The 21923-nt window shown below is 34.6% G+C and overlaps 1 protein-coding gene across 5 annotated transcripts in view; it reads left to right on the top strand.

The window, feature by feature from the left end:
• RPGRIP1L (RPGRIP1 like) overlaps positions 1 to 21923 on the top strand; it is a 74912-nt gene that overhangs the window by 24776 nt on the left and 28213 nt on the right. For all 5 annotated transcript variants that reach the window (XM_080364720.1, XM_080364718.1, XM_080364719.1 and 2 more), the window contains 11 exons: positions 3514 to 3653; positions 8725 to 8831; positions 9059 to 9109; positions 10196 to 10375; positions 11014 to 11131; positions 12196 to 12648; positions 13460 to 13611; positions 15867 to 16233; positions 18558 to 18772; positions 19040 to 19123; positions 20375 to 20437. In XM_080364720.1, coding sequence (XP_080220846.1) covers positions 3514 to 3653; positions 8725 to 8831; positions 9059 to 9109; positions 10196 to 10375; positions 11014 to 11131; positions 12196 to 12648; positions 13460 to 13611; positions 15867 to 16233; positions 18558 to 18772; positions 19040 to 19123; positions 20375 to 20437 — 1930 coding nt within the window. The remainder of the gene's footprint in view (positions 1 to 3513; positions 3654 to 8724; positions 8832 to 9058; positions 9110 to 10195; positions 10376 to 11013; positions 11132 to 12195; positions 12649 to 13459; positions 13612 to 15866; positions 16234 to 18557; positions 18773 to 19039; positions 19124 to 20374; positions 20438 to 21923) is intronic.

The following is a 21923-nucleotide window of genomic DNA, read 5'->3' as shown; positions in this document are numbered from 1 at the left end:
TGGTTTGTTTGTTTCACTAATAGCTACCATTTCACTTGTACTGGTTCTGCTTGAAATTTTTTTATAGCCTTATATGAGTTTTCACAAAGGTTGCTATACTTTAAAACATAAGTTGTATACATTGTATCAGTAGTGCTTACAATGAAAATACATTGCGAGATATGATTCAGAAATTCTCTGGTACAGAAAAGAAGTAATTATAGTCAATTGCCAGAAGCAAAATGACCTTCAAATGAACTTTGCCTTTAGTGTGGATTCCATGTGGTCTTCTACACTGATGAGGGCTAGAAAAAAAACCCAACATCCTAGAGCTAGTGATTGCCTCGAAGTAGTTAAAATGCTTGAAGTCTTTCCTCATATCAAAATTATTTCCCCTCTTAAAGCTGGTTTGTCAGTGTGATGTCTGTCAAAAATACCAATGACTAAACACGATGTTAGTGGTATCAAATGTCATTTATAGTATTCTTACAATTTTTATTATACTTTTTGTACTTTTTGTGGTGAAATTAAAAATTACAGTAGTAAAAAACTCGTTACAAATAGATTAAAACTTTTTTTTTCTTTTACATATGAGATGTAATAGTTGTATAATCACAATATTTAGAGATTTTTACAGGGGCAGTTGGTCAGTGGTCTCTTACTTAAGTTCATTGTTGTAGATTCCTCCAAAGCCTGATTGTGTTACAAATATTTCTGAATATGTTTTTTTTTTTCTTCTCTATCATTATGCAGAGAAATGACTCTTACTAAAAAATCAACTTACAGTCTTGCCTTGAAATTTTCTGTTCTATTTAATTCATAGTCAGGTAACTTAAAAAGATGTTTAGCTAGCTAAATTTAAATATGATTCTGTCATAATGCAGTAATCTAAAATATGGCGGTTTTTTTACCTAAAATGGTCTTATTTCATACACTCACATTTAAACTGAGATTCATGTTTCATCATTCCATGTTATACAAAGATAAGAAGAAATCAGGGAGAGAAATGCATCATTTCATTATAACTGCTCTTTCATGGCCAGATTTTTCTGTTGCCCATTTGAACAGTGCAGCTTTGCTACCCCTTGCCTGTTCTTACCAGTGGATAGGCCAGTGTCTGCAGGTGCCAGATAATTAATAAATATTTCTCTTTTTTTAATGGAGGAAAAGAAGCATGAACTCATTCTTTGCTAATGTTATTTTTTTGGAAATTCATTTGAAGTTGAAGGGGATTTTGTAAAAGCCAAGACTGCAGAACTGGATCTGAAAATTTTACAAAGAACAAATATAAGTTTGTCAGTTGACTCTTATTATTTAGTCAGTATCCAAGAAAACAATTCATTTGGATAAAAGGTTTGGATGAATTGTTTTCATATGACCTTGTAATGCAAATCTAGCAATGCTTAAACTCTCTCCAAAGGAAACGTTGCCAGATGTGGTTGACCATTTATAGTTACCCAGATGGCTCCAACTCCAGTGAAATACAGTAATTGTGAAAGAAATTCAACATGAATTCAAGTAAAAGTAATCTTAACATTCAAAGGAAGAAAGCGACAGAAGTGGACTCAATTCAAAGTGACATAAACATTGGCTTGGTTAAAACCTGTCTTCTAAAATTTTCTTCATTTAAACATCTAAATTCTGAATTAATATCATAGTAAATGTTAATGATTTTTCTGCTAGCATAGTCTTTTGACAAATTGCAATAATGTGTAGCTACATCTTTATGTGAAGTAATTGTACCTAAAGCTAACAAATGCATGTATAACTAGGTATTGTGGTCATTAAAACTTGGAAACATTTTGAAAGGTGTGAAAACTAAGGGTATTTGATATCCCTTCTTGCAATGATTTATTCTTTCCTTATGGGCGCCACTCAAACTTTGAAGAGTGGTAAGTCTAGGAAATTACAGAACACACTGTGTCTGTACCTGTGCAGTATTATGGAAATAATTGTGGGTTCGGTGCGTTATATCTGCAAATTATCTTCAAAATTATGAGTGAAGTATGTATTACAGTAGGACTTAGAAGCATTGTTTAAGTTCATGCATGCTGTAAAAGACACACTGTAAGATGGTGTATGCCTAGAGGACTGTATAAATAGGTGAGATAGATACAGTATGAGAAAAAGACAACATACAGAGAGGTAGAACTGTTTTTGTGAAGATCACAAATCAAAAATATAAACTCTTACTATACACTTTAAAGTCTACATTCATGTTATAATTGTTTTTTATTTAATCTTAAGGTCATTCTTCAAATATACTAGATACAAATGCGCTTATGTATTCAGAACCAATTTATGTAGTCATAGCCATCAAAACAGGCAGTTCTCTTTCAGTCAGCATGTATAGTCTGCAAAGCTATGTGGGCTGTCCCTTCTACAATTTTTATTTCTTCTCCTTTTGCTTTTTTCCTTGAGGCTTTTGTTACATAGATCTCTGGGAGAGATCGATAAACAGATATCAGAAGGGGATTTTTTTGCACATTTATATATGTAAAAAATAACCTTTTAAAACTATTGAGCTTCACCAAAGTGAAGAGTTGAGGAACTGACTCTTCCATTTAAAAACAAACAACCAAACAAAAAAAAAACCCCAAAAACTACAATTTCTCATTTTTAACAGGATACAAAAGTGAATAAGGTGATTTGTGCTTGGTTAAGATGAAGGACACTTTTCCAGTCCATAAAAATGCAAGTATTGAATAATAGTATGAAGACCATAGTACTTAGTGTCTAAATTATATGCAAGCACGTTGCATTGCTTTGGTTTTTTACCTACTGGGAGTTATACTGTAAATTACGTGATGTGCTCAATTTTGTTTCAGTTTGACTAACACATTTTGTTGTGGTTTCAGCAGTTCTGATTCTGTGTCCATGCAATCCTTATTGCACATGGATTGGTAGTTTACAAGTAAATAATGTGTTACAGGCAAAATAGTTATTCTAATTTCTTTGCCCACCTCTGGTTTTTATTTCTTAAAGTAGGAGAAAGATTACTTTATATGCGCTTCTTAATCAGTATCAGAATTGTTGTTTTACAGTATGAGAAAACTGTTGTCACTTTGTGGTCAACATTTCTTTGAACAGGCAACTGACTTCAGGCTCTGTATGTTTCACAGATTTAAAAGAAATCAGGTGGGTGATCCCAGTCCTCTACATTAAGAGGTTTTGTATGCGGAAAGAATGGTTTTGTCAGTTGTCAGTTGCTGAAGTTTGGAGTTGTGGATTACTCTGGGATATGCATCAGAATTCCTTTTCTCGTCCCACAAATGTTGCATGCTGCCAACTTTTCTGACTTTGGAGCTCTAAATTAAGGCCAGTTCCTTTGCTCATCCCACAAGCTCTTTCATGTTTTTTAACCGCAGCCTGAGAAAGGCGCCTTGGTTTCAACAGCAGCAGACCAGCATATGTTTACTTAATTCCTAAGACATGATGACAGTAGTGTCTGTGCCACTAAAACCTTCTTTCTTTATTATTTTCTGTTGAAGTTGATTTCTAAAAGTTTTTCACATGCCACATGTTGTATTGCAGTGTCTTCAGTATGACCCATGAACAGGAATGGAAATTAAAGGAACAGCAACTGAAACTGCAAATTGCTAAACTGGAGGCTGTTATTAAATCTGATTTAGCAGACAAAAATGAAATTCTTGACAAGATCAAAGTAGAAAGAGGTATATTTCTAAAATAACTATCATTTTCTTGTGATTTGAGATTCTTCTGTGTTGGAGTTCAGGTATATTGCCCAGAAAAGTGTAGATTATATTCTTAGTGATTTCAGAGCTGCCTTTTAAGCATACATTTGACCAATGCACTTATGTTATGACCAGCTATTAAGTACAAAAATTGACCCAGTGCGGGTTACATGCTGTATAAGGATCGTATAACTCCAGGTATATTCATTTTTCATCTGTTTGGTTAATACTTGACCTTTATTCTGCATTTGCCCTCTCCTCTACATTGAAAATTATTATGGAAAAGAGGACCATCTGACAGCCCCTCTTAAATTGTAAATCAGTATTCTAATTCTGTTTACTGTACAAAGTTGCATGCAGCCTATATAGACCCTTGAAGATGCTTGCCTTTCATGTTTGTGAATTCAGAATTTTTAAATGTTTTCGGTATACACTACTTTTTGTTTTACAGTTTTGTACATTTACAGCAATGCAGTTTTCTACTAATCTAATCTAAAACCAGATTAGTTCAAGTGTGGTTTTCTTCCCGTGCTGTAGGACAACTTCTCAGTGAATCTTTAAGGCCTTGCAATCTTTTCTGGTTTTTATCTCAATACTGTGATATGCTGTGGCAACTTAAAAGTTTACAAAACAAGAGCATAGCCAGGAAGTAAAATAAATATTTTTAGAATTGAGTCTTCAAATGTGTAGTTTTAGAAGGTGTATTTCTGTGAACAGTCTAATGGAATGAAGTGGGCCAACTTGTGAATAATTCTTCTTGTGGTTGTGGCTCAAGTTCAGCATGTGCTTACCATTAAGATTCTGAGTAGCTCTACTGACTTCAAATACCGGATAAAATATTTAAACACATAATTTCCACAGCAACTGTTTGCAGAATTAGGCTTAAGTGATACTAAAATAAATAAGATGCCTTAAGCTGAAATAATACAAACTTATAACACTGACAGAGACAGTTGTTAAGATGGTTTGATTATGCAATGCAAGATTTAAAGTGATATTAAGAGCATGAAAATGTTATAGGCCATATTATTATTTGGTTAAGTTGAACATGGAAAATCAGGGAACACATTCCATTTTTATCCTTCCTATGAGCATTATGTTTAAGTGGCAAGTCTTTACCACCCCTTCCCTAGACTGGCACTGAATGACATCTACCCTTAAACTGGATCACCAAGTTACTACACTCTCCATTTCTATTGAACTGAACTTGCTGCAGTTTCAGTAGATGTTGTAATACCCTTCAAGATCTATATATCTAGGATTTGAGTACAGCTTCTTGTCTTTGACCAGACTTAGGCAGTATAAGTTTCTTCAATCATACTTCAGAGGAACATCCTTTTTTTAAGTTCAGCAGGAGAACTGAAGTACTGTTTGTCTTAACCTGCTGCCAGGAATTAGTGTAGAAATAGTGTCTTGTCTACCCTTTGTAGTTTAGCATACGAATCTTTCCTCAGAAGTTCTTTTACAGGAGTAAGATAGATGTTAAAATAAATGGAAGTCTTGAAAAAGACTAACATTGTTGGCTTAATTCCATGTCCTCCTTCAGTATTTCTCTTTCAGCGTGATTATGTAATTTGGATCTAAATTCTTTAGTAGTATTTTTCTGTCCATAACTTCATAATGTGTTTCGTAATACTTAAGAAATACATTTAGACAGAAAACAGAGTAATAACTTATTTTATATAACTTACTTCAAATTGTGATTGCTTTTTTTTTAATGTGGTGTTTGCTGATGCTTTATCACGCTTTGCCCACCATTCGTCATTTATTCTTGTGTTTCTTGTCTATTTTTTATATCTCCCAGATTCTCAGCCATAAGTTACAGTAGCTGTTTGGTTCATGTTCATTATACCTTCCTGACAATGTTGTCTCACGCAAGCCTCAAAAGGCTGAGATAAACTAACAGTTACTATGCCAAGGACTGGTGTCACTTGTCATGAATTCATACAGTGTATGTCTCTGCTTGGTAATTTTTATGTCTAAATAATTTTTATTTTTTGTTATTAGAATCTCATGCCTTGCTGCATTTGTTGTTCATAGTTACAGTACTGTTTGACACAGAGTACACTATTTACTCACTGAAGTTTTTTACAGTTTTCTTAATGGGAAAATATTTTTTCTGTGTCAATAAAAGCTGACATGTGAAATATATAACTAAAAAATATTATTTCACTCCCTAAATATGGTTCCTCTGTCCATAAAACTACCAAAAACTCTGCACAAATGCAGTTCTGGTTTTATTCCATGGGCTAGCAAAGAAGGCAATCCTGTTGCCCTAAACTGGACCTAGAAGACAAAGAGAGGGTTTGGCAAGAAGGGGAGGTTAGATGCTCTTATACATGTAGTAGGTAGATTATGGGATAGCGAGCAAAATAGGTCTTAGTCATCTTGCAGGTGTGTGCTTTTTATTTACAGGAAAAGACAGTGACTATTTTATTTTCTTCTGCCCTGCTGCCTGGTTGGTACTGGTTAGTCTGTGAGAATACTTTCTATCAATTTATGTAGGAGGTCAACAAATGCGAAGCCTTTTGCTGATTAAGATTCCAATTTTCTTGTTTTGGCGATATGTACAAATATTTAATGTGGAAGACACCCATGCGAGGGTATTCAAATTCTGATTTTGGATGGGATTGCATATATTGGCACAATTTTTTATTACAGCTGAGAATAGTATTATTGCACAGTCCCTGAAGTGTCTTGTTAGGCCTTTATCAACACAGAGGGCTATCTGCAATTCTGTAGTCTGCTTCCAGTTGTGGCTTTGCAGCTTTTCTTGCAAGCTGCTGCACCAATGTTTTCCAAAGCATCTGGGGCAGTGTTTTTTCCTCTTTTCCTTGTGCTGTTACTGTCATAGCTTTGCTGATGAAAACCCTGATAGCGTTGCGATGATGTGTTCTTGTGGGATGTGCTCACCAGTGGTGTGTGAAATCACCTCTGCTCTCCCCCTTCTTCTTCCCCTTCAGTTGCAGCTTTTGGGTTAAACTAGTGGAAGCAAACTAAGCAGCAGGCAGCATGCAGGACCAACCCTGATCCAAGTATGCTCCAATCAATGCTGATAGTGCTAGAAGTGGAAAAAAAACATAGAGAGTTTGAGTGGCTGCTGATGAAAAACAGTGCAGTTATATGGGAAAGCTGAGTGGCAGGACCAAGGCTATTGCGGAAGTGTTCAGTTTCCTCCTGCCTCTTTCCTTGCATGTCTTGCACTTTTTATCTTTGGTTGCAGTCATGGAGACACAGCCTGTTGAGAATCTGGAGAGGCAGCATGGACAGTGCTAAGATAGACTGAGCTGCACTATTGGAATATTGGCCCATTTTGTTTCAGCAAGCTGTTGAAGTTGCCTCAATTTGAACAAAAGCTAGTTTCCTTTCTATGTAGCATTTACAGTTTTAAAGTTAACTTTTAAAGCATCAAATGTGAATGAGTATTAATAATGTGTACAAAAAATTCACTGGGTTTCATGTTAGAAAAAGAGTGGACAGAGCTTGCTGCTCTTGTCAGAAAATTCAGGACTGCAAGATAGAAGTACCTGAGGAGGGATATCTTGTCTCCTTAATCCTGGAAAAAGTGCCAGTTCAGATGTCCGTTTATGTCGTAGGAAAAAGAGACATCGGCATGATGGCCTCTTTTCCGCTGTGGGAGGCCTCCCAACAGACACAGGTCTTTTGGGTATATTATTTGGAAGGGTACAGAAGATGCAATTGCTGATAAGTGTTTAACCATCTTTTATGAAGGCCTGCCTTCTCTGCTCATTCACAAGGATTATTTTAATTGTTTTCATATTAGCGTTCTAATTTTTAGCCCTTAGTGTTTCTAATTATATTTTCTTCTCAATTGCACAAATGCATTGCATTTTCCTCATAACTATAGAGAATTAAAACCTTACTGGTGATTATGTTTTTGAATTGAAAGTGACTTTTGTGGAGTCCCAACACATGTATGAGGCAGGCTACTGTGTATAGGAGCAATGGCATTACAGATGATTCATTTTTAGTGAAGATGTCATTTAACATATAAACTGCAAAATTAAAACTAACCTGATGTCAGTTTTTGAAACATTTCAAAACCCTTGAGACTAGCATGTCAGCCACCTGTTTCCTGTGAAGTTCAAGCCTCTAAACTAAAAAGCTATTCTGTAAAAACAGTGAAGTTGTGCATCATGCCCTAAGGGTCAACAGGAAAGATACCAGCATAAAAAGATACCACCAGATACTGTGGACTTTCTTGCTGAAAGTGGTAGAATATATTCTCAACTAAGTATTTAATGTTTTACCAATCAACTCCCAGAAGTGCAGATGGGAATTAAAAGGCTAATACTTGCACATCAGGTTGACAGTTAACATTTATATAATTCTGACCGAAAATATGAATTTATAATATTTCAGTACTTAATATGAGAATATTACTTCAGGAATTTCAAAAAACACAAGTGGAAAAAAAGGGAAGGAAAAAAAATATTGTTATCAAGATAATAAAGAGTTTGGCCAGGGAAGAAGAGTGAGAGAGTAGTTTTCTTCCTTTGAAACCTCAATGATTTCAAGAAAAGCTTGCTTTTAAAACTTTTCTGTGTGAAGGAAAGTATGTTGTTATAACTAAACTAGTTTGCTTAAGCTTTTTCTTACATCTTATTTGAGAAATCATTGAGGATTTAGCTACGCCTAAGTGGGTATTTGTGTAAAATCTGTGAAACGTTCAACTGATAAACTTAGTGGTGTTTAGTCATTCAGATTGACCCCCCAAAACAGAAAGCTGTACTTACTTGGGCATATCTTTCTATTTAGAAACACACAAAATACAGATTTTTGATGCTGACTTCTAATGAAAGAAGAATGTTTTGCTTTTTTGTAATCCGTACACCTATACAGTGTGTATGGATTTAAACCAAACACGTCCGTTTCTGTTTGTTAATACCAGATTTCCCAATACAAAATAAATCAGTTTCTAGATTTGAAAATGAAATTTTCATGCATAAGTTAATGCAAAAAAGCACGTTTATAGGTTTTATAATCATGTTCAATTAAGTAGAATGTTTTGTTCTTTTTCTATGTTAAGACCAAAAGGAAAAGCTGATGCAAGAGAACAAGGACCTGCAGTTATGCTACCTGGAACATAAGAAACAACTAGATGAACTGAAAAATCACGTTAATTGTTTGACCAAGGTGAACTCCTTTTGTTTAGAATATGAGCAAAAAAACCTCATTCTATGTTTTATGCATAGTGCAAATACTTCTTGAAAGTAAAAAATAGAAAAATATAACTGTTTGTTTATTCATGAAATCAAGCAAGATGTCATGTCTAGTGGGAATGCATCTTGTTATTCTGAATGTATTTCTTCGATATTCATTCACATCTAATAACACCTTTTCATTAAATATTTCTGTTTCAGGAAGGTGATATTGATGCGGCAGAACTCAGTGAAGCCCTCCTGCTTATAAAGGTAACTTAGAAAGAATGACCACGTGGGGTGTTGGAACTAGATAATTTTTAAGGTTCCTTCCAACCCAAACCATTCTATATGTTTATATATTTTGCATTTTTTCTTTTTTCTTTTCTTCTTTTCAACCCTTACTTGACCATTTTATGTTTTCTTCACAATGCATGGGATTTTCAAGGGCTGAATTATTTGTGCATCTTTGAGTAATTAACGTTTTAAGCTTCTATGCTTTTGTCATTTTTCAGTGCCTGTGAAGCAGAAGGGAAGACAAAAAATTGCCAGGATGAAATCTAGATTTATGTAGATAATTTGTTATAACATCAAAAGTGAATTAAACCAGGTTCACAAGCATTTTTTTAAAAAAACTTACTTTTTCTCAATTAAGAACAAGATGGCATGATAATGTTTTTTTATAAATTCTGTAATTTATGGGAACATGCTATAAGCATGGAAATTCAAAAATGCAATACAGTGATGCTTAGCAATTCTCTGTGTTTATTAAAGCACAAAGTCCAAAATACCCAGAAAATTTTGGGGTTTTTAATCTTGCACAAATTGCAAATGAAGTGGGGGTGGGGAGAAGACATCAGTGAAAAAACAGGTTTGCATTGTTTGCACTGTTCCAGTGACTAAGTTTTTATTTTCTTGAGGAAGTGTTGACTGTAAATAGAATAATAAAACCTACCCCAGATGAAATTTAAAAGCCCAGTATTAGTAACACAAACAATGTAGGTTTGAAAATAGTAATTCAGGTTTTGTACATTTACTGAAGCAGGATTATTAATTATATAAAAAGCAAACATATTAAGGGGTTTCTATTTTCATTGGAGAGGAATGATTGCTTCTGAATATCTCATAAATTTTAATTGGTTCCTGATAATCATGAGATTACATTACTGAATACAATCCTGACACTTACTGGTCTACCTCATTCCTATTTTTTGCATTACCACATGCTCAAAATGTAAAGTTATGTTTACTGTCTTGCTGTTATTCCAGAATTATATCCCAGTGTTACATTTAACCAGGCACAAATACATCCAGATATTTTGCAAAAGTTTTTCTAGTAATTTTTCAAATTTGTTCCAGGTTCAAAAACAGCAGATGAATGGGGACCTTATGTTTTTGGAGAAAGTAGAAGATGATATAAATAAAGATTTAGAACGCTCTATGCAGGAGCTGCAAATAACACATGCAGAAACAGTGCAAGAACTTGAAAAGACAAGGAGTATGTTAATTCTGCAGCACAAAATTAACAAAGATTACCAGGTACAAAACTCTACTTACAGTGGAAAGTAATCTGACAATAACATTTTAACATTTGTAGCACTGGAAATTGTTGTAATTAAGCAACGCAAATTCAGCAGCAAAGCCAGTCTGTTTACAGGTAACTTAACATAAGATTTGCTGTTGTTAAAAGTATTGTTTATAAAGCGTGAGATTCAAATGCCTCTAACTTTTAACTCACCCTGATCAGATCCCTCAAGCCGTGCCTTCTTGGGATTATCTCTGAGCTCTTATCAGGTCCTCACAGGAAAAATATTAAGTGTACTTATCAAATAAGCTTCCTTTTCCACAACACGCTGCTTTTACTCTCCTCTGCTGGATTATTACCGATCATATTTTGACTTTTCATTCAATTAGTCTAAATTTAAAATAACAAAATCATTATGGACACTATTAGGAACATTGTACTGAAAGAGTAGCTAGTCTGCTTTTCTTAATAATGTTTTTTGGTGAAATTCGAACTGACTGCTGTATTGTTGAATTAAAAATTGCTGCTATTTTTGTGTACTTTAAATGTTCTTTCCTCACATCTAACTGTATTTTAATTTGTAGTCAAACGCATGTGCAGCATCAGTGCATACGAGCCTCAAAAGTAATTTTTAAGTGCAAATTTTTTTCAGACTGAATTAGAAGCAGTAACAGAAAAGATGGAAAGTCTACAGAAAGACTATGAGTTAAAACTGCAACAGTATGTCCATCTTCTTGATATTAGAGCTGCACGCATCAGAAAACTAGAAGGTATCTTTAAAACATATTATTCTCTGATTTTCATATTTTATCTCTTGAAAATTATTGTTGTAAATTTGTTCTTCATTTCAAACACTTTTCCATTCCTGAAAGTAGTAGAAAGCTCATTCCTTTCATGGAAAATTATCTGTGTGGTGTTTCGTTGACTTAAATTATGAAGTTATTAATCAAACAAAATTAAAAAAACAGCTTATGCTGCAGCTGTTGCTGAGTAAGAATAAAACTACTAAACATAGATAGGTTTGTTTGTTGTTTTTTTTAAAGAAATCATACTTTTATGGTCAGCCTTTTATTCTCCTGTCCTATCATTACATAATGAATTTATGTATTGCTAAAAATCCCAAAGTCATGGTGTCATTTACTGATGGGATATTTCAATATGATGTATTGAAAATGCTGTTTTAATTGCTGCAGTGTGTAAAAGGTGCATAGAAAGCCTGAAATAGAATACCTTACAAACCCCAGAACAGTTTTCACGTTTTGTCTCCAAGTTGCATCCCATGTACTAAATGATTACTGCGTGATTATTTATGTCCTGATTCTGTAAGCATGCATTTTGATTTGTTCACCATATACCACCTGTGAAGTCGGGCAATGGGTAAAGGTCTTTGCTGTTAGTTCTGTCCGTTCAAAATATTACAGAGGTTAAAAGTCAGTTGTATTCTTTCTTTCCCTGGCAAATTTAGTTCAACCCTACAAAAAGGTGTATCCTAAGTCTCTGCTACATTTGCACAGTGATACTTATTTTGATCATTGCATAAGGTTTCTGAATTTTTTCTTGTTAACTCTCTTGTAATCTATTATTGTTAGGGGCCTGTGTCTATTTTTATGTATCTTGAAGCAGCTTTGTTTTGGAGGTATTCCTGAACATTGTCAGTGTGCTAAATGAGCCATAGATGTATGATTCTAAATGTGTGATTGCTTTTTTGGTAATGTGTTTAAGAAAGTAACATTCTTAATATAACTGAAATATTGTTTTTTCCTCTCCATTCATTAAATTATACTTGATTTTTAAAGAAGATGATCATATTGTAGCTTATTTTATTTTGTTGCAGCCCAACTAAGAGAGATTGTCTATAGTACAAAACCACATAAATCCAGACCAGAAAAACTGCCAGATGGTCCAATGGATGAATTTGATGAAACTGTACACTTAGAAAGAGGAGAGAACCTTTTTGAAATTCATATCAGCAAAGTGACCTTCTCTTCTGGAGCTATACAAGCTTTTGGTGACCATAACCTTGCAACTTTTTGTACATATGCATTCTATGACTTCGAACTTCAGATAACCCCAGTAGTTTATGGGTGTACCCCATCATATGACTTCACTTCTCAGTATCTTGTGCAGGCTGATGACTGCTTCTTCCACTATATACAGCAAAACAATATCACACTTGAGGTTCATCGTGCATATGGCATAGATTATGAAACAGTTGCTACATGTCAACTGAAGTTGCATGAAATCTTGGAAAAGAATGGGAAGATCTACAGCACAGCAAATTTAATTGGTAATTAACATACAAAAAAGTATTCTATTTGTGGTGTTGTGACAATTAAGTAATGGGTATTTTGCCAACAATGAATTTATGTATTACTATTTAAAAAGAGGGGGGGAAAAAGGTTTACACAACATGCTGTTTCCTATTGCATGGGTCTTCATATAATAGTCATAGGGCATCAAAAGTGTAAATAATGATTACAGTTAATGATACTTTCTATAGTAGCATAATGTGTGGGAGGAGTTTGTTTAGGTTTTGTGCATTTCTTTCCTTTAAATTTTGGTTTAAAATAATTTTAAGATAACTTGGAAAAGCCTTTTCTAAGAAGTACTCGATATTCTGTGCTTCTTACTGCTTCTTTAAGAAGCATTTTGTCAGATCAGTATATTCAGAGACCTCTAACTGCTCGCTTTTGTCAAAAATCTGGTTTAATAAGTATTATAAAGTGGTATTTTTGCCAGTAATTTAAACTGCATACCACTTTGTGGGACACTTCCAACTGTTGACATACAAAAATGTCCTAAGCTTTATTTGCCTTAGAAAGATTAAAATAAAGAATTTGACTTGACTCCATAGCTTGGACGCTCAATTTTGCAGAGTACAACATGAAAAAATGGTCATGTTTCTGTTTCAGGTCATACATGTAGAGCCAGAGGAGTTGTTTCTGTTTCTAACATGAGCTACATATCTCATGTAATAAACATTGTCATATGGCATAGTCACAAGATAACTTAACTTTAATTTGTGGCATTTCCCTGCTTTTGACGTAAGTACTTTGAGTAAGAAAATTAATGCAATCCCATATGTATTTATTCCTTAGGAATCAAAAGAAACACACAAAATTATGGTACCTTAGAATACTGGATCAGGTTACGAGTTCCTATGGATCAAGCTATTAGTCTCTACAAGGAAAAGTCAAGGGCTCTGGGGTATATGACACCCAGTTTTAGAGAACATGAACAATCATTCCAGGTATGTTTGGGTTTGTACTTCATAGTTTTGATAGAGTAAAATGTTCAAAGTTACTTTCTGGTTCAAATGGTTTACTTCAAGTCTTGATATGTTTAAGGTTAACAAAGAACCAGTTGAATTACTGCTTTCCTGAAGAAACAAAGTCTTAATCTTCAGTCACTTATTTTTACTGAAACTAATATTTGTTAGAATATTTGAAATGAATATATTTACGTTCCTTAACCTGTGAGTGCCAGATTTTGTTAACATTTTGTTCTATTACAGTATTCACAAATGTTAAACCAACTGGGTGTCAGATCAGTAGAACAGGTGAAGTGGTTGCTCAGAAAAGTCTCAAAATTTGTTAATATTTGAGTAATACGAGATTGAGATATTTCACATTTTCTTTCTTATTTTTAGCTGGATAAATAAGATAATTTTGCTAATGTAATGCATTAAATAATCACATTTAAATAAGGGTCACAGAAAAAGGAGGGACTTTCAAATGTCTTTAACAATTGTTTAAGAAATAAAAACAATCAGGTTGAAATGTATAAATAATATAAATATAAAAATAAATACTTTGGAGTTGCTAATGAGCAATTTCTTTAATCTGTAGCTGTTTAAATTACTGTAAGTCTGGAGTAACTTTAATGTTTTATTTTGTTCCATAATGTAAATTTCATATTATAATTGAATCTCAATGGATTCCAAGATGTAATCTGAGAAGTATGTTTACTGTATGAATTCTATTAAAGGCCAGCATAGGCATTTTCAGAGTAACTTCATGTTTGATAACATTGTCACATTTGCTTTAAATCTGATTTTTAAAATAAGCAAAGATATTTTTAACTAACTCATGAAATCTGGCCGTTGTTAAATGCCATAATATGTTATTTAGTTTTCTCTATTTTTGATTATATTATTTCTAGCTGTGTTAGCAATCTAAATACAGTTGAAAGGTAAGGCATGTGGAAGAGAGCATTTTGTTGTAATTATTGTAAAATTGCAAATTCAAACATGGCAACCAAAACATACTGATTATGCAGGACAAAATAAAATAGAAAAAAATGGCAGAAATGAAGAACAGCTTCTACAGAGTGTTTGAAACACTGCAGTTTTCAGAAATGTTTGATAGCAAAAACTGAAAGTCATATAGCTAATAGCAGATGGTTACATTATGTTAAGGCTTCTGTCAATCTGCATCTGCAAAAGTAGCTTCAGTTGTGCATTCCAAATTTTAAGTTTTCACTAGTTAAACATACATATAAAATTTTCAGTCCTGTATAGTGGCAGAAATAACGGAAACATGAACTGCACATAAACTGCTGTAAATTATTTTTTTTCTAGTTCTGTGTGTAGCCAGAAATAGTAGCCTTAAAGTTGAAAACTGTCATGTTTGGTTTTCTCATTAACTATTTTAGTGTGGGTTATTTAATCAAAATATGTTAACATTTTATCACACAAAATCAAATTGATACATGTTTCCCCATATACCAGAAGACAGAACTCTGACTTTGACAAGCAAGATAATTATATACAATTCATGAAAATAGCTGTGACATATTACAGTAAAGGAGAGCCTTTTGAGATCAATATAGATGGGGATTATTCATTTAAGAGTCATGTTATTTGTTTTCTTCTTTAATTTTTATTAAATTGAGTTTCCCGGTTTGCCAGCTATGGGTTTCACAGTATCTACAAGCCGTGCTGATAGGTAATTCAAAAAAATGTGTGATATCATTGATCTCTTCGATTTACTTCATGCATTTATTATTTCTCTTCACATGCAAATTTCTAATTTTTGCAAATGATCTAGGTAAAAGTTTTGGAGGAAGGAAAAAAAATCAGAGGCATCTGCAGTGCAATTTTAATTACTAAAAAGTACATATATAAAGGGACTACAGTTATAAAAATTTCTTGACACATAATAGCTGTCAAGATGAGAATCCTTAGTGGCACTAGATATGAATCACTCTTAAAACTGTGATCTTCACTGCTTTGTAGATAATCAAATGACAAGTAGATCATAAAACTTTAGAAGAATAAAGCAAACGATCACAGATCTGAAAGGATTAACCTCTTATTTCCTTATACCAACAACCCAAGAGAGATGTCATTGAATTTATAGAGCAAGTAATATTTTGACATACAAATTTAAACAGTAGTTTGAGTGTCATTGAAATAATCAGTTATTTGTTCTATTTATATAGTTCTTAGAGTTCACCAGCATAAGAATTCTAATGTTTTTAATTTAACTTCTTTTTCATTTAAAGGAACAGATACTCAGAACTGCCCAAGTCAGCACTTCAACAGATGGCAATTTAAATGAACTCCACATTACAATAAAATGTTGTAACAATCTACCATCCCGAAAAAAACATCTTCAGCCAAGTCCTTATGTTATCTACAAGTTCTTTGATTTTGCAGACCATGATACTCCCATCATTCCTAGCAAGAACAACCCACAAATAGATGACCATATGTGTTTCAAAGTGCCAATGAATGCAGATTTAGACCGATACCTAAAATCAGAATACTTAACCTTTTATGTATTTGATGATGGTGAAACGGAAGAAGGTGCTTATGTAGGGAAAGCCAGTGTGCCTCTTATTTCTTTAGCACATGACAAATCTATCTCAGGTAAGAATTAGACCTCTTTAAACTTAACAAAATCTTAACTTCCTGTTTTGTATCTTTTTTAATATCTTTAAGAACCAAACTAAAGAAGGGCTCTTCAGAGGGATCTGGACGGGCTGGATTGATGGGCTGAGGCCAATTGTATGAGATGGAACAGGGCAAAGTTGCCAGGTCACAACAGCCCCATACAACACTACAGGCTTGGGAGAGAGTGGCTGGAAAGCTGTCGAGTGGGAAAGGACCTGGGGGCTCAACATGAGCCAGCAGTGTGGCCAAGTGGCCAAGAAGGCTGACAGCATCCTCTCTTGTATCCAAAACTGTGGCCAGCGGGACAAGGGAAGTGATTGTCCCCCTGCACTCGGCACTAGGGAGGCCGCAGCTCAAACCCTGGGTTCAGTTTTGGGCCCCTCACTACCAGAAACACACTGGAGTGCATTCAAAGAACAGCAACGAAGCTGGTGAAGGATCTAGAGCACAAGTCTTATGAGGAGCAGCTGAGGGAGCTGGAGTAGTTCAGTCTGGAGAAAAGGAGGTTCTGAGGAGACCTTATTGCTCTCTACAACTACCTGAAAGGAGGTTGTAGCGAGATGGATGTCGGTTTCTTCCCCCAAGTAACAAGTGATAGGATGAGAGGAAATGGCCTCAAGTTGTGCCAGGGGAGATTTAGATTGGGTATTAGGAAAAATTTCTTCACTGAAAGGATGGTCAGGCATTGGAACAAGCTGCCCAGGGAGGTGGTTGTGTCACCATCCCTGGAAGTGTTTAAAGGATGTGTAGATGTGGCACTTAGGGTTTTAGAATCAGAATAATTTGCGTTGGGAAAGACCTTTAAGATCGTTGAGTCCAACCGCTACCCCAACAATGCCAAGTCGACCACTACCCCGTGTCCCTATGTCATTCATCTGCCATTCTTGTCTGACATAATTTTAAACTCCAGTGAAATCCTGGAAAGAAATTTTGTATCTCAATGTTATTTAAGCCATAGCTAGTGAAAACTCTGTGTCAGAGTTTTGAAACTGGTGGATGATTTATTTTTTTAAATAAGTATTAAAATTTAAATATTACAGAAAGAAAAGACCTGAGGGAGAGAAAAAGTTTTGAATATATCTTTTCTTTAATAAGATAGTACTAATAGAATGTTCCAGCATTGTTGCATTTTAACTCAATTTTTAAGGTGGTCCTTGGTTTTGTGTCTGTTGGCTGTCCTCCTTTTGCGGTGCGCCTCTGGTTCTGTCTTTTCGACAGCCTCCCATGAGGTGGCAATAAGATCCCCTCAGCCTCGTCTTCTGAAGTTTCTTTCTTTCACTTCTTTCAGCCTCTTCTTTGTTATGTACCTCCGATGCTCTGAAGCTCTTTGTGGCCCTCCACTGGACCTGCTCCAGAATGTCAATGTCTGTCTTGTCCTGGAGAGGCCAAAACTGGGCACAGTATTTCAGATGCCATCCGATAGCTGTCGAACAGAGAAAGTATGATACTTCCCTGGACCTGCTTGACTGCAGGCTGGGTGCAGTTGGCATTCTTTGCTGCAAAGATGTAGTTTGGCTGGCTTATGTTATTTAACAGGAACAGCTCTTTTTCTGCAAGGCTGCTCGTGGCCAGTCAACCCCCAGCCTGGACTGCTACTCGAGGCTATTCCTGGGCCAGTGCAGGACTGCAAGTGCTTTTGTTGAGCTTCACGAGGTTTCCCTCAGCCTATTTTTCTACCGTGTGAAAATCAGCCCTGCCTTCAGTGCATCAACTGCTCCCTGCACGTTGATACCAGTTATGAATTTAATATGGTGTTTTTAATATAAAAGTGCCTTACTGATTATTTATTGTCAACTATTTGAACATTTCAACATTTATGAAAATTTTAAAATATGATTCAATAATTATTCCATGTAAATGGATAATAGAACTAGAATAGGTAATAGAAAATTTGCAAGTTAATTTAGCATGTTTCTTCTTCAGTAAAGATTTAGCAACTCACAGATTTGTAAAACTCTTATATTTAACAGAAGTTTAGTATTAGTAAAACATGTAAATGTTTTAGTTAGTTCTTTTGAAAGATGTCATAGGAATTAGTTACCTGGTATTGAATTAGCTGAGAAACCTGCAGGACATCTCAAATGAACACAGTAATCCAATCTCTTTTACATCCTGTGTTTTTGAATGTCCACAGTGTTATAGTGGATACAGCTGGATCTACAGAACACAATATTTTGAACTTACTAGCTTCTAAAGTGAAGGCTATTTACTTAATTTCTGAATCCCATTCAGTTTTGCATTGCATTTTCTTGTATATGTATAAATAAGATAATCCGACAAGATTTGCATTTTGCTTTCAGGTACTTTTGAACTAACAGATTCTGAAAGACGTGCTGCTGGCACCATCACAGTTGAATTAAAATGGAAATTTGTCTACCTACCACCAAGTGGATTGACACAGGCTGCAGACTTAACAAATTACATTCAAGATGAGGAATCAATAGCAACTAAATTGGTAGTAGAGGAAAAAATGAAAACTCCGTCTCTTTCTCCTTCTCTTACTTCATCAGTGATAGTAAGTAATTTAACAAACACAAAGAAATGAAAAGATGTTCTGTAGAGTTTTATACCTGCTTGTGTCTGAATTCCAAAAGGTATCTCCATTTGGGGGCAGAGGGTGTTTCTCGTTCAAACAACATCTACATCATCTTGCCTGTTTAGAATTGAGTTTAGTGCAGTTAGATTTGGCTTTGAGAAAACTTAGGCTCCCTCAAAATTTCTATAAAACAAGATGGTTAGAATATGGCAATACATGTTCTTCAACTAATTTCTTTTATTACAGAAACCAATACCCAAACCAAGGCAACATGCAGCCAAGGCAGACAAGAAGGTGACTTTTCTGGATCCTTGTACAATACAGACAGCCGTAAGTTTTAAGAATTTTGCTCGTGCGTGTTGAAGCAAGAAAGGCTACTTATGTCTCAGTATGGACAATTTGTTGAACTAATAATTGAGAATATTCAAAGATTTCCCAGGCAATGAATGATAGCATAGTACTGCATATATGTGGGGGAACCAATACAAGGATATTTGTGTGACTCCTTCAGGATTGCTTGCTATCCTCACCAGTTTACAACCTTCAACTTTCATAGACTTAGGGCACATTCTAACAGGACCAGTTATCTGTCTCTGCACTGTGTTTTTCAGCGTTCTTGGTTATTAATTAAAGGATCTTTGTACAGTGTACCTCTTGTGCATACATATAAATGGCTCTACAGAAATCAGCTTGATCCAAACAGATCCTGAGTGTTGTGCCAATGAGATACGTAATTCAACACATTTCAGAGTCACAGAGTCACCTCTGAAACAAGGTTTATCAGCTGAGACTACATACACTGTGAGCAAAATTGTACTTCTGAGCCTGGGATGCTTTATCATGTGTACATCTTTCCAGACTCTAGGAGAGTCTTCATAGAACAAACTCAAACATATCTGCTGTATGGTGTAAATTTTCATTTGACCTTAAGTATCTGCCTTCAGAGAACTAAGAATAGTCTGTATTTATTCTTAATTAAATCCAGTAAGTTAAGGTAGATTCATTAACAGCTAACTATAAAAGATTATGAGTATTATTGTTAGTTAATAATATAAGTTGCATTAATTAATTAAAATCTAGTTGTGATCATTTTTTTTCCATTTGTAAATGCCTTGATTGGATTTATTTCCTGAAATGTTAACATCAGTTTTCCGTTCACAGGTGGTCTTGCTATTGTTTAGTTTACCCTCACTAGAACTTTATTATGAGCCATACAGTATAGACTGGAAATAAGAATTAAGTCAATCACTTCTATTTATTAACTTAAAAAAAACCTAATAAGAAACAAAACAAAACCAAAAAAAAACACAAAATGAAAACCCACCAGGTTGAATGTTGGTGAAATCAAATCCTTTGAGAGCTTAGATAGGGAAAATGAATGGTTTCACTCACCCAAACCATTTGTAAGCCTGATAAGTAGAAGCGATAGCAGAAGATACAAGCAGGAATGCTAATGCAGGAAGCAAAGTAGGACATAATTACCTCTCCAAATGCTTCTCCACCAGTAAAATTTTACCGACTTTTGTGTGTCAAATATCTACCATATATTAAAGGCTTTCCCTCATTTTACCCATAACTTAGGGCTCTGATGTTGAAAATAACATGGGACTTGCACAGAAGGTGAAGGCTTCAAGATTTGCAGAGGTATGAGTTTATTTGGGTTTTGTGGTTTTATATGACATTGCATTTGCATTCCATGTGTATGTTACTTCTTCAGAGTCATGCATCAAAAATCAAACTACAGTAAAGTAAGATCTCAGACTTCTCTGAAGTACAAGAAAAAGTAATTCCTTGTGATGACCATCTTTTTTTGGCCATAAGAAAGGGAGGAATATCTCTACTTACTTCTATGTTTGAATGAAGTTCATTTTGTGTTCCCCCTAAAAATTACCATTATATAGTGGGGGCAAATGAAGAAGAAATGGAGTAACTTTAGAATATTACTAAATATGTAACATTCCAAGGAGAAGAAAAGCGTTAAATATTGTAACTTGTAATGGTCCAGTTGGTTGTGAAAGTAAGTTGTGGCAGATTGGCAAACTGTAGTTTCTAGTAGTGTAACAACATTTAATCACTGGCTTTTATTTTCCTTTCACTGTTCTACTTTAAAGAGAAGTTAAGTCTCCCACCAGATCATGTGGTCAAGCAGAACAATCAAAAAGTATTCTCAGTCTGAAAACTTTATCCACAAAATGCAACTCTGTCACTGAAGGGAATGAAAAAGAACAGCCAAACGTTGCCTAAAACACAGTAATTATAACACATCATCTATGCCAAGGAGGAGCATAAGAAGTATAAAGACAGTTTTCTACCACTTGAAAACTACAAGAACTTTTATTTTTAGAATAAGACACTGAAGTGTTTGTTAACATTGTTTTGCAGTGTGTGGCTCCAAATGTGTTAGAATAGAAATAACTCTTCAGGTCCAGTTTTGGCAAACCTATTCTGTGGACAGCTGAAAGTTTTATCATGGAAAGAATCTTATGGATTCCGAGGGTGGGAGGTGAGGCATCAGTGTCTCTGTAGAAAATTCAGTCCTAGAGGAGAATTGTTGGATAATAAATAATGCATAGGTCTCCAGCAAATTTCCATGGAAGATGCCATGTCTGTAATGTTATATTCATTGATGAGGTTTTATTCTATGTAATTGTACTCAAAGAGGAAGAAGGGAATAACATTACTTCAAGGTAAGTTATGCACTAAAGATATTTTACCTTAGGTAACATGTTTGTATTTTGTAGCAAAGCAGTCTTTTTTATATGATTTTAGTTTGCTTTTGAAAGAGAAAATCTTGTATAATTTCTTATAAAATTGCCAACTGAGTAAGGTGGTGGTGGTGGGGTTTGTGGTTTTGTTTGGATTCATTTTGAAACTGAGTCTTGTAGAACGGAAAGAGCTGAAATATAAATGAATCTGGAAATCTCACAGGCTGTATATATGTTGACAGGTACCAAATGATTATAATAGTTACATTTACACAAATATACATCGTTAGAGAATTGTCTTTTTACTGTACCAATTATTTGTTACCGCAGTTGACAACTTATTATTGTTTTCCTGCACTGCATAAACAATGTAATTGTTTAAAGGCTATGTATAATGAATGTGAGCCATAACTCTTCAAGTTTTG

Source organism: Falco punctatus (genome assembly GCF_963210335.1).
Source record: "Falco punctatus genome assembly, chromosome: 14".
NCBI classification, from domain to species: domain Eukaryota; kingdom Metazoa; phylum Chordata; class Aves; order Falconiformes; family Falconidae; genus Falco; species Falco punctatus.
The sequence above is the reverse complement of the archived record's forward strand: the minus strand, read 5'-3'. Positions and strand labels throughout refer to the sequence as shown.